The sequence below is a fragment of the Myxocyprinus asiaticus genome, chromosome 45, assembly GCF_019703515.2.
Source record: "Myxocyprinus asiaticus isolate MX2 ecotype Aquarium Trade chromosome 45, UBuf_Myxa_2, whole genome shotgun sequence".
In the NCBI taxonomy this organism is placed as follows: domain Eukaryota; kingdom Metazoa; phylum Chordata; class Actinopteri; order Cypriniformes; family Catostomidae; genus Myxocyprinus; species Myxocyprinus asiaticus.
Window position 1 is genome coordinate 23,452,872 of NC_059388.1, and position 13,505 is coordinate 23,466,376.

The window sequence follows — 13,505 nt, forward strand, 5'->3', positions numbered from 1 at the left end:
AGCCACGTGATAAGATGCGCAGATTGAGGGTCTCAGACGTGGAGGCAGCTGGGATTCGTCCTCTGCCACCCAGATTGAGGCGAGTCACTACGCCACCACAAGGACTTAAAAGCGCATTGGGAATTGGGCATTCCAAATTGGGTGAAAAAAACAAAAACAAGAATGTGTGTGCATATCTGTGCATAGAAGAGACATTGTCATCTACTTAACTTAGGGGCCGTTCAGACCGAATGCATTCTTGCATTAAAAACGACTAGGCACAGCGCAACAAATGGAACGGGATGCGTCTCGAGACGCATTTTCAAAAAATGTAAATGCACTTCAGTGCTTCGGTCTAAAATGTCCGGCCAATCTTAAAAAGGTCAGATTTACAAACATTCTAAATCATAAACATCTCAAAGACATCTGCAGAACATTTTATTGACATTCGGAAACGTCTTACAGACATATTGACATCAAATAGATGTCAGGGTGTGTGTGCTATCAGGGTTTGGGTGACTATGTGTGAGGGTCTATGAGTGACTCAGGAGGAAAAGCGGAACAGGTGGTCTGCAGGACAGTGACAGCTGAACATGCTCAGATGGTACTCCCCGGTGATGATGTCACACCCACTAAAACCCCCACGTAGCTATCTTTAGTAATAAATGAAGCACACAAACATATGTATACACACCCTGAAGTTCGTTGTAGCTCTCCTCGTGTCGTTGTGACACCTCTCTGGTCTCCTCCAGTTCCAAAAGCAGTTGTACCATCTGTGATCTCAGAACCTCCAGTTCATCTTCCTCATCTGTTCTTTTCGGTTCCTCGCTGTTTCCCTCCTCCGCTTTTACCTCTTTCTTTTCTCGCTCATCCTCCTGTCCCTTCTCTCCATTTCCCACCTCCACCTCCTTCAGCTCTCTCTCCTCGTTCTCCTCCAGTGACCCTCGCTCTTTGGCCGTCATCTCGCTGCCTATGCCCGGCCGCTCCACTTTCAGGTCGCACACATCATCTGAGGTAGAAACAGAGACAGAGAAAAGGAGATCAACGTTACAGATAAACAAGTTAAATCAGCTTATTGCACGGCTCTCTGGAATCCTTGATTCTGATTGGCCGATATGTGAGATTACCATGCCCACTTGGCCAAATAACAGAAGTCTATACTTAAATAGTTTTTGAGTAAATATTGTATAGTTTGTAAGTGCTAAGTGTTCTTTTAATTTCATAAATATAAGCATTATATTGGTCATTGTCCAAAACTGCTCTCAAGATATCAGTAGTCGCACTTATGAACCCACATCGGATGTCAAGATTTTTTACTGAAAAATGATTTAACTTTTAGTTTTTTTCTCATCAATACCTATCGTATGCCTTCAGACAACTTGGAATAGGATGCACAAATCACATGAACTTATTAGAGCTGTCAAAATGAATGTGTCAACACATGCGATTAATTCAAAAAGTTTAACGCGTTAATTTTTCTTCATCGCGATTAATACAACATAAACCAGCATAAACACTGGTGGGAAAAGGGCAGAACATTTGCGATATGTCTGCCTGGAGCCATTACACTGACGCACACACCACAACACACACACAGCAGCAATGCAAAAGGAACTCTTAACGTTATTTGTACGTAGAAAACAAGCCCAGATGGGACTTGTGACAGAAAATATATACTTTGCAGCTTCTGTAAGGTGCAATTTAATTACCACAGAAGCAGGTCAAGTCTTAACTATCACCAAAACGCAGAATGAGATGTTGTCTGCAGCACTTTTCATGTGGAGATCTAAGCGGCGCTTGCCGCTGGTGTTGATGCCCTAACTCGAATCATGAAAGCGGCTTCATGATTGATGTAGCGGATAGCCACAGTCTGCTGGCTGATTTATATTGCAGAGGATAAGAGTTTAAGAGATTTAATGCCCATTGCAATGAATGTGCAACCTATGTTGGGACTAGTTCTTTCAATTAGTCAAACTTCCACTTAGACTTTGGAAAACGTTTAATGTTACTTTAATTGGTGCTATTTTAGTGCATTTCTATCTTTATATTGTGGAAGGCTTTGTTTGGAAAATGTTAATAATGAATTATTTTGTCACATATTGTTTTTCTTTTTCTCCCAATTTGGAATGCCCAGTTCCCAATGTGCTTTTTAAGTCCTCGTGGTTGCGTTGTGATTCGCCTCAGTCCGGGTGGCGGAGGACAAATCACAGTTGCCTCCGCGTCTGAGACCGTCAACCCACGCATCTTATCACGTGGCTTGTTGAGCGCGTTGCCGCGGAAACATAGCACGTGTGGAGGCTTCACGCCATCCACCGCGGCATCCACGCTCAACTCACCATGCGCCCCACCGAGAACAAACCACATTATAGCGACCACGAGGAGGTTACCCCATATGACTCTACCCTCCCTAGCAACCGGACCTATTTGGTTGCTTAGGAGACCTGGCTGGAGTCACTCAGCACGCCCTGGGATTCGAACTAACGAACTCCAGGGGTGGTAGCCAGCGTCTTTACCACTGAGCTACCCAGGCCCCTCTGTTTTGCTTTTTTTCCTAAAAAGGAAAAAAATGCATTTTGACAAGAAAATAAGTACTGTATATATAGAGTCAAATTTCAGCACTTTCAAAATTTTAACTATGAAAAATTATGCGATTAATCGCAACTAAAAATTGTAATCGACTGACAGCACTACTTCTATCAGAAAGACTGGCTGACTTAAGTAAAGTTGGCATGACATTTATTTGATGAATAATGAATCACAGGAATGTAATGTCTCTTTTTGGCAGTAGCCCAATCTGGCAGTCCGATGAAACTGCTACTCGAAACGTAAGGTTATGGCGGAGATATGAGGCAGGGGACGAGGTGCCTACCCCTATGCACAACGAAACTCAACTGGTGGCAGTGGGGAGGTGGATGTTGCTGTGTTGGCACACTAAAACTGCAATGTGATAGATTGTAAGCAGACTTAAAAAGCAAGGGCTGATATATGATTGGCTAGGAGCTACCTAGATAATGGCCTGATGATGATGTACAGCTGCCCACTAGAACTATGCTTCGCTTACATTTATTATATTTTGGGTCCTATTTTAAGCTTTAAAGTGAGGCACTATCATCTAATATTGTATTGAAAAGACATACTGCTCATCCTTTTTGTGCTCCTCATAAAAAAATTAAAAAAGTCTTACGGGTTTTAAATGAAATGAGGGCAAGTAAATTATGACAGTATTTTTATTTTGGGTGAACCATTCCTTTATAGTTCTATTGATCTCATATTCACATTCTTCACTAGGAAAGGAGGATGTGTAGCTATGCATGTCCCAGACCCCAACCCCCAACCTCCACCTGTTGTCCCTTGTGGTTTCCTACACAATTAACCCACTCCACCACCTTCATCTGAGGGAACCTCTTCTTCACCTGCCGGCCCCCAACTCTCATCTCCCTCAACCCCTGACAGACCTCCAGACCCCCCTCAGGCAATCAAAACACCCACCCAGGGCCATCAGGGCCCTAGTGCCTGCTATTTTAAGGATTAAGGCAAACCCACAGTGCAATTAATTGCCCCTCTGCCTTCACCTGTTGTCTACTCACCAAAAAAAGACACACACACATACACACACACACACACACACACACACAGTCTCACAAAGTAATCAGTCCACAGAGTAGCAGTGCACCGAAATACTGCAAGTCAAGAGACCTATAGAGTCCTCTAGTGGTTGGGATGGGTATAGACAAGAGACGAAGAACCAATAAAACCAGTTAGATACATTTTGTTTTGATATAAAAAGCTGTTACATACTGTATACTAAGATAGACAAACTGACTTAAATTAACGACATTATAATGATGCTCCCTTGAACCTTTTAGTTCCTTTTGTTCAGGCTTATTAACAGACCTCAAATATATTGAATGTTCCAGTTTTTATCTTTAGTACAGACCAAGAGGAATTATTTTTTTGCTCATCGGTTGTTCTTTCAGAGATCAAATGACTGCACAGTCATGTTTTGTTTAAGTATCAACTTAGTCTCAGGTGTTTCAGTAACACTTTACAATAAAGGCATCTAACCAGGCCATCTAAATGTCTAGCCAATTACGCAAGCCTGATCTCTCTATATGCAAATGAATGAATAAGTATTTATAGATTTGATATATTTATATAAAATGTGTCTAGGTTGAATATGTGAATTTTTTGACTGCTTTTGGACTGCTTTTATGGTGCTTTTTTTTTTCTTTTTCTTTTTGGAGCTTGGCCGCCCATGGTCACTGTACGCGTTCATTGTATGGAAAAGAGTGGCAAGAACATTCTTCAAAAGCTTTACTTTTGTGTTCCAAAGAGAAAGAAAAGCATAATGACATAAGGGTGAATAAATAACGACAACTTACATATACAGATATATATTATATACTGTACATATACAGTAATATATAGAGTTATATTACATAAATAGTTACATATAGTATATATAAAGCTAAAGGAATATTCCGGGATAAATAATTATCAACACATATATTTTTCCTATAAATCCTGTCATGTGTAATAACACTGGCATGAACCTCTTGCTCTGCCAAACTCAGATCGATCAGACTTCCACACACCAGGACACAGGAGACAGTTGGCGATGCCAAACCTGACTAGACGATTTACCTCTCTGATCCTCTTACATCAGATGCCAGTGTGGGATTAACAGAATCTGTCGGAGCAGAAACTAAAGGATTGTCTTGCCAGCTATTCCTCCCCCTCCATACCTCTCTCTTTCTTTCTCTTCTTTACTTCCTCTTTCTCCTTCCTTTCATTTGTTGGCTCTTTATCTCTCTCTCCTCCTCTTATCCTGAATGGTATACACTTTATATCCTACACTAATGAGCCCTGTTCTCTATTATTGATAATGCTTTACAGATTAAAGTCTTTCAAACATCTATCAAATAATAATGAACCAGTGGGATAACTCATACACACACACACACACAGGCTTGAAGCAGTTGTACAGGCAGGGTCTTGAGCACACTGCATTACTGGCAGCTTTGATAGCACCAATCAGCTTTATCCAGCGTATATGAGCTATGAATTATTCTGTGAGGACTGAGCATTACTCTAAAGTTAACAAAGCTAACAGACTACATGCCACAAAACTCTCATTTTGATTGCACAGGGTCATGATCGAATTGAATGCCAAGCACATAGAAACACATGTAGACCAAAACATTCTCACTAGTAACACAACACCACACACGCTGTATGTGCCATGGCTAACACTTCCTGTTTAATCCAGATTCTTGTTATTTTCGTTTGTGTCTGACCATTCCTTATGGAAACAGCCCAAGAATAGGCCTCTTTGTTCGTAATGTAGAACATACATAGAATAGTTTAGCTACTAGAATTTGATGATAGAAGAATGTGCTGTTAGCACAAATAAATAAATGTAGAATATAAGAAAAGGTATCAAACTGGGGCATAAACCAGACTATGAAATCAGATCATTGACTTACAAAACAACTAACACAATTAATTTGCAAATGAGCACTTGGTATTTTGGAGATAACAATCAAACCATTTTAATATCATAAAATGATATCAAATTTATTTCAGACCATGTCTGGAGTGTCATATTTGATCATAATTTTGTGAGTGTCATTAAACGTGTATCCTGGTCGTGACTCACAGATATAGATATACAAACATAGTTCTCATCCCTCTCTTGAGTTCTCATGAGCTCATGAGGATTTTTGCAGGTTGTTCACTTTACTTAATTAAAATTAACCAAAGTAACACAATTCTAGAACATTTTGTCTTTACTTAAATTCATTATGTTATATTCAATTCTACCTGAATATTTTTGTAGCGTTGATGAAATTGGCCAGGGGATTTCCATTTCCCAGTATGCTTTGCAGGGGACTAGATAGTGTGAACAAATGTTGAAATTAAGTGTTATTTTATGCAGTTTTGAGCAAGATAAGAACAGGATGAGTTTCGTTCATGTTTACTGTTCTGTTTTATAATTTTTTTAAAGTAGTGTTTGTTTGGCTGGAGTTTGGAAGACTGGTGCTTGTGCTTTGGTTGAGGATGGACTTGCACTTTCAAGTGATGATTGATATGAATGTTGCTGAGCTCTGTAAGTAGTTGCTATCAAACTGACAGTGCAACAGTGTCTCACTGTCCTTACAGTTGCTCACCTGGCATATAATAATGATTAAAAACATTTTTTTTAATTTGGACCAACATAAGACAGTAAATTAATAAAATTAACAACATAAAAAAAATATAAGTTAGATGAATCTAATAAAGTTGAGTTAAACTAACTATATTGTATTGATTTGACCTAATCCAACTAAATTATGCTGGCTCAATTAAACTGTTTTAATTTGAATGAAATAGATTAAATTGCTTGTAAAAAACATTCTCAAATTAAATTAAGTAAGGGTAATGACTTAAGTGTGGATTAATATCATTAATATCACAAGTGTGGCTTTGGGATTGTCCTGCAGTGCTGGCGGAGTGCCAGTGCAATTTCTCTACATAACAAAAACAGCAACAATCAAAGAAAGACACCGTGTATATGTCAGAGTGACTCTCCATCTTTGTCTTGCAGGGTTATTTCTCTCCCTTTTTTTCCCATCAATCTCTCTCTCTCTCTCTCTCTCTCTCTCTGTATGTGTTTTACCTTTTTGTCTTATCTGTTTTTTTTACATTGCAGATGTATTTATTTATTTCTGTTTTCTATTGTTTTTGTCAATCATCATGCCAATAACATGAGCAACCAATCAAAGATACTTGATCTCAATGAGGGAGGAGCCAGTAATTTATAAATCCTCCTATCATTCTACTCTACATTAAAGCCCATTGCTAAATGTATACACCAAGGGTCTTAAACAGGTGGTCCGTGACCCCTAGGGGTTCATGGGGGTACTGCAGTGAATCCGCCAATTATTATTTTAATTTTTATCTTAAAGGGATAGTTTACCCAAAAATGAAAATTCTCTCATCATTTACTCACCCTCATGCCATCCCAGATGTGTGTGACTTTCTTCTGCTGAACACAAACAAAGATTTTTAGAGGAGTATCTGTGCTCTGTAGGTCCATACAATGCAAGTGAATGGTGGCTAAAACTTTGAAGCTCCAAAGGTCACATATAGGCAGCATAAAAGTAATCCATACTATAAAAGTGGTTTAATATATGTCTTCTGAAGTGATGCATCACCTTGGGATGTGAAACAGATCAATATTCCAATCCTTTTTTTACTATAAATCTCCACTTTCACTTTCAGAATGTGAACATGAAAATGGAGATTTACAGTAAAAAAGGACTTAAATATTGAGCTGTTTCTCACCCACACCTATCAAATCCTATCATTCTGAAGATATGGATTTAACCACTGGAGTCTTATGGATTACTTTTATGCTGCCTTTATGTGAATTTTGGAGCATTCTATGGACCTCAGAGCTGAATAACTCTTCTAAAAATCTTCAGCTGAAGAAAGAAAATAATACACATTTGGGATAGCGTGCGGGTGCGTAAATGATGGGAGAATTTAAATTTTTGGGTGAACTATCCATTTAAACATTTTTGGGGAAAAATGAAAACGTGGTTAACAAATATACAATATTACGTTAACACCAACAAAAGCTAAAGTTAAGAAGCTTCAGCTAAATGTTTCATTGTCCCTTCCACATTAAAATGTATTGTGTAAAATTAAAATGTAATGTACTTTAAGCGTATAAATGAAGAATTTTTCTCAATATGACTATTCTAATGGCTCTGCATTGGAAGCATTAGAAGTATGAAAAGAAAACATAAATGTGGTGCTGTACCCATGATATTATATGCCAGTGTCAGAATCCTGACTCTCTAGTTGAGGTTTTGTTGTGTCAGGATCATGTCACCTGTCTTTCTGTGTTTGTGCCTGTCTTGTGTATCTAGTGTCAGGATCCTACCAATTCGGTTGATCTTGTTTATAGTTTTTGTGGCTGGATCCTGACACTAGCACTTAGCTTTGTGTTTTCTCATTGCCATGTGCACTCGTGTCTGTGCTGTCTTAAGTGAAACCCCGCCCTCTTGTTTGCATTGTTATTAGTTCATTAGTTTCACCTGCCCCTTCTCGTTACTCTCCTTATTTTCTCTTCTATTTATTCTCCCTTTGTTCTTTTGCCAGTTCGTTGTGGGATGTTTCTTGTGTTTATGTCCCCTGCTGGGTCTCTGTCAGTTGTGTTTCGTTTGTATTCTTGTCGGTTCCTTGCTCCAGCTCAGCCCGTCATCTGGTTTATCACCCTGGACTGTGTTTTTTCCCCTTCTGGGGTGTTTTTTTGCATATTTTTGTATTAAATAAAGCCCATTGTAACACTCTGCACTTGAGTCCGCCCTTCCTGCTGCTAAACCTGACAGAACGAACTGGCCAATACTGGACTCTGCAGAGGCATAATGGGCATCTTCCTCTTCCCGTTTCCCAGCCAGAAAACTCCAACAGCCAGCGGTTGATCCAGCTTAACCAGCCCTGCTCCCTCCGGTAAGGGGAGGGTGATGTCAGAGATTTCGCCTGTGACTTCCTTATTGTGGCGGATGGGCTGGATTTCAAGGAAGCTGGGCTTAAGGACATTTTCAACACCTGCCTTAAGGACCCCCTCGGCCCTGGGAGATGGGAAGGCTGGGGATTCTTTCATTTTGGGAGTTTGTGAGCTATGTGCACCATCGGAAGGAGTGGATAACCCCTAACAGTGGGCAGCCTACCTCCTTGGACAGCTCCATTCTCCCAACCTGCCAGGTCCCCAGTCCTCCGATGACCTTTAAGAGGAGGAGGAGGAAGAATGGCACTGCCTCTTTCTGCCCAGCAGTTCACCAGGAGGCAGCCGACTACGCTACTGACCACCAGGAGGTGGCCGAGCCCGCTGCTGTTCGCCAGGAGGCAGCTGAGTCTGCTGTGGACTGTCAGTAGGCGGCTGATCTCTTGGCAGCGGCCACCATCCAACCTGGTCCTCACCAGCGGTCGCCGCCCACCCTGGTCTTATCCCTGTCCTGCCTCCAGCTTTCTCGGCCATGGAGGCCATTCCCTTGCTGTTGCCAGTGCTCCCGGCCACAGAGGTCGTTCCCCTGCCGCTAGCGCTCCCGGCGACGGAAACTGTTCCACTGTCCCCAGCGCTCTTGGCCACAGAGGTCACTCCCCTGACAGCAGCTCTCCCGGTCTTGATCACGGAGGTCGGTATTCTGGTGAATCTTACCATATCATACCTGGCTACCTCCTGTGTGTTTGGGCTGCTTATGTTTCCATGCTTTCCCCTGCAGCCGGTGCCAACAATGACCCCTGCCCATCGGCTGCTACCATCCTTTTCTTCAACCCTGTCCTGGAGCTGCCTGACCTTGTCCCTACTCTTAGTCTGCTCAGCCATGTTCTGAGGCTGCCTGACCTCATCCCATCTCTGGACCAGCCGGACCCCACCCACTTCCTGGATCCTCCTCCCTGGCCGCCGGATCCCGCCCCCTTCCATCAAGCCTCCTCCCAGGCCGCCAGACCCCGCCCCCATCTGTTGGACGTTTTTGTGTTTTTGTTTAACTACCTGCCTCTCTACTGTTTTTGTTTGACTTTTGTTCAGTTTGGGATGCCTGTAAGCCATGAAGAGGGGGTAGTGTCAGGATCCTGACTCTCTAGTTGAGGTTTTGTAGTGTCAGGATCCTGCCACTTCGATTGGTCTTGTTCATAGTTTTTGTGGCTGGATCCTGACACTAGCACTTAGCTTTGGGTTTTCTCATTTCCATGTGCACTCGTGTCTGTGCTGTCTTAAGTGAAACCGCCCCCTTGTTTGCCTTGTTATTAGTTCATTAGTTTCACCTGCCCCTTCTCGTTACTCTCCTTATTTTCTCTCTTATTTATTCTCCCTTTGTTTTTTTGCCAGTTCGTTGTGGGATGTTTCTTGTGTTTATGTCCCTTGTTGTGTCTCTGTCAGTTGCGTTTCGTTTGGATTCTTGTCGGTTCCTTGCTCCAGCCCATCATCTGGTTTGTCACCCTGGACTGTGTTTTTTCCCCTTTTGCTTATATATATATTTTTTTTATTAAATAATGCCCATTGTAACACTCTGCACTTGAGTTCTGCCCTTCCTGCTACTCAACCTGACAGCCAGGCCTAAAATGCAACATTCTTAATGTTAATTACCACAAAAATTATTTTGACTCATCCCTTCGACTTTTTTTTATAATATATAAAATCAAGGTTACAGTGAGCCATGACCTAGACTTGAAAAGGTTAGACCTTTGGTATACACTTAATACATGCATGCATACACGCACACATATCTGCCAGAGTCTGGCTTAAATCCAGATGGTGACATTAGTTTCCTGTTTATAACTCTGTTCTCATTCCCACTACTAGCCCTGGGTAACACTACACTGAACTTAACCTTAACACAGAAATCTTTCAACATGATTTTTTCAGGCTATTGGTCTCAGGCTATCCGTCAAATCCAATAAAATAACATTTATATTTAAAATAAAAATTTCAGTAATTTACTCACCCTCATGTTGTTGCAAACCTGTATGACTTTCTTTGTTCCACTGAACACAAAAATATATGTTAGGCCAGAGGTGCCCAAACTTTTTCCTACGAAGGGACAAAAATCAATCCTGATTGAGGGCCGTGGGCCAAAAGAGAACACTGCATTATAACAAACTCAGGGCCTGGATATGGGGGGCATTGCATAACGTGCACTGTTATTGACAGCCTACAAAACAAATGCACCGACACAGAGTAGATGACAGCATTTCTCCAGATTTGGAATAAGGAGTTTATAAAAAAAACTTAGCAACTCCTTCGAGCCATTATTATTATTAACTACATTGTAGCATTTGGTAATTTTAGCACGAGAGCACGACACCGAACTGATGCACAGCGTGAGAAGCGGAGTGCCCGTCTGTGCGCGTATATGGCGCGAGCATCCGCCACTGACTCGGCAACATCTGCACAACAGACAGCACAAAACAAATAATGTTCAGTGAAAATTCAAATGAAGAATGCAATGGATATATTAATTTGGAACTATATCAGACTGCAGGGGGATTTTTTTGCCATAGTCTGGCTTATGCCCCAGTTTGTTACTTTCCAACCCTGGATGGAACTAGAGATGGAGATGAGAGGTGTAACAGGTGTTTAAGTGTCTCTCTTCATCATGCAGCTGGTACATTACACAAAGTATTTTTGCTATTTCTGTCTTTCTTGCAAATGTACTGCATATGAATAATGAGGAAGCGCCAAGATATGAAAGGCTCATGTGCTTGCAATGTTAACAGTTTTGTTGACTATAAACAGAAATTATATATTTTTATCACGTCGCTCATTTACGGAGACTTGGTATAATGCCATTTGGATGTCGAATTAACACGTTTAGAAAGGTTTATACATCTGTAACATCTTAAGTTCAGTAACTATGCAACAAAGCACTTTTTCACTTCGCGCGCTCACACTTCTGACACTGCTGACAGCTGCAAGAGAGAGAAAGTGAGAGACAGAGCGGATTTACTCGTGCAGCTTCTGGAATTACAGTTTGATACAAAAACAAGTTTATTGATTTGATTTGTTCATCTGTATCTATTGGTTTACTAATGTAGAGATTAATTTGCAGCTGCACTGTAAAGTGAATAAAAGTGTGCGGGAATTTCCCGCATTATGAACGTGGAAATTGCAGGAATTATTAAAATTGTGCACAACAGCTGCAATCCCACGCCGAATTGTGCTCTGCACACTGTTTTATATTAAAATATTAAAGTTGCCCTGGTTCCCCTCCTTTATAATTTCATTATACAAAAAAAATAAAATGAAAAACATTACACTGCAAACTGCTAAATTAATGCAATGAAAAGCTGCGTCAATAGCATTTTTTTTTTTTCACTCTTGTCATATACTTCAAGGCGGGCCAAATCAAAGGCCATCTCTGTGTTAGGTGGAATGGTAGAGACTGAAAGCCTATTTGCTATCACTGAATGAATAAAAAAGAAGCAATGAAAGTGAATGGTGACTGAGACTTATATTTTGCCTAACATTTCCTTTTGTGTTCCACGGAAGAAAGAAATTCATATGGGTTTAGGAGAACATGAGGGTGAGTAAACGCTGACATAAAAATTTTTTTTAAGCAAATGAAGCCTGATGCTCTCTCATGAGCTGCATTGAAAATTAGAGCCTAAACATTATTAGTAATCACAGCACATCCCATTTCCACTCTGTGATGAGAGATAAAGATGGACACAGTCACAGTGGCCCCCTGGGAAATTAGGAGCAAGGAGAAGGCAAAAAAAAAAAAAAAAATCACACTTCCAACACACATTCACAACTACACACACAAAATCAATGAGTATGGATCAAAGACACAAAGAGTACATCATACAAACATCAAAGAACAAAGAGTTAGACTCTTACACACACACACACACATGCACGTTTGTTTTCTATAATGATGGGGACATTCCATTGACTACTTTTGCTTTTAGACTGCTCTAATGATATTTTCTATTCCCTAACCCTATTCCTACCGCAAAACACAAACTTGGCAAAACCTTTTCTGCATTTTTAGATTTTAACCATGTTAGCCATGTTCTACTTAAATTGCATTCCTCCTTATCAAAGCATGACTGCAATGCAGCATGCTAAGCTACAGCCAAAAATACTGCCAATAGTTCTATTACTGCGGTGTTGTGCATATGCTAAATTGCTCCAAAATGCAAAAAAAATATACAGTAATGGTTCAAAAGCTGCCCTTGTTATAATGTTAAACAGCTGCTCGTGAAGTCAAGTGGATTCCCAGAGTGTAAGCTGCAGGGTTGTGACTGAGGGAAGTGATGTGGTTGGTGTTCGGTGTTGTATAAGCCTGCAGTAACTACAGGATAAGTATAGACTGCAATGTCTCAGAGCGGAAAACCCAGACTGAGCTGGTGGAACAGTGCCTGTCAGGAAATAAATTGACAGCTGTGTTGCAAAAAGCAGATAAATGGAAAAGGGATTATGGAGGGGTTGGTAACAATCCTCTTGTACAGCATTAAGTATTGTACCATAAAATGAGTCCCAAATGGCTTGTGATATATTCCAAGTTTTCTGAAGCCATATGATAGCTTTGTGTGAGGAATAAATCAATATTTAAAAGGCTGTTTACAGGAAATCTTGCTCTCCGAATAAAGCTCTGAGAGCAACGATAGAGGGGAAGATTTTCAATTTCAGTCTGTTCCTCACACAAAGCTATTGTATGGCTTATAATAAGTTATATAAATTATACGGACCACTTTTGAGGTATTTTTATGGCCTTTTCAGGAGCTTGACAGCTCCCATCCCATTCCATCTTGATGTATACAAAATAGCCAGTACGGCAAAATCCATTACAATCTGTCCAAAAACATGCATTAAACAATGCTTGTATAGCCCTGAAAAAAAACTCATTCATATACATACACACACACAAACAGAATATAAATTTGCATCCGGTCATAAGTACAAGCCTGTGTTTCAGGAATATCAATGAGGACTCACAGGTGGGGAGGAATATGTATTCTCATTACACCCC

The 13,505-nt window shown here is 40.6% G+C and overlaps 1 protein-coding gene across 5 annotated transcripts in view; it reads right to left on the reverse strand.

Moving 5' to 3' along the window:
• The window catches only part of LOC127435484 (coiled-coil domain-containing protein 136-like), a 43,785-nt gene that overhangs the window by 20,151 nt on the left and 10,129 nt on the right, over positions 1-13,505 (reverse strand). For all 5 annotated transcript variants that reach the window (XR_007896235.1, XR_007896234.1, XR_007896236.1 and 2 more), the window contains exon 3: positions 674-988. Coding sequence is in view for 2 of the 5 variants with exons in the window: in XM_051689029.1 (XP_051544989.1) it covers positions 674-988 (315 nt within the window). In the remaining 3 variants the exon portion in view is untranslated. The remainder of the gene's footprint in view (positions 1-673; positions 989-13,505) is intronic.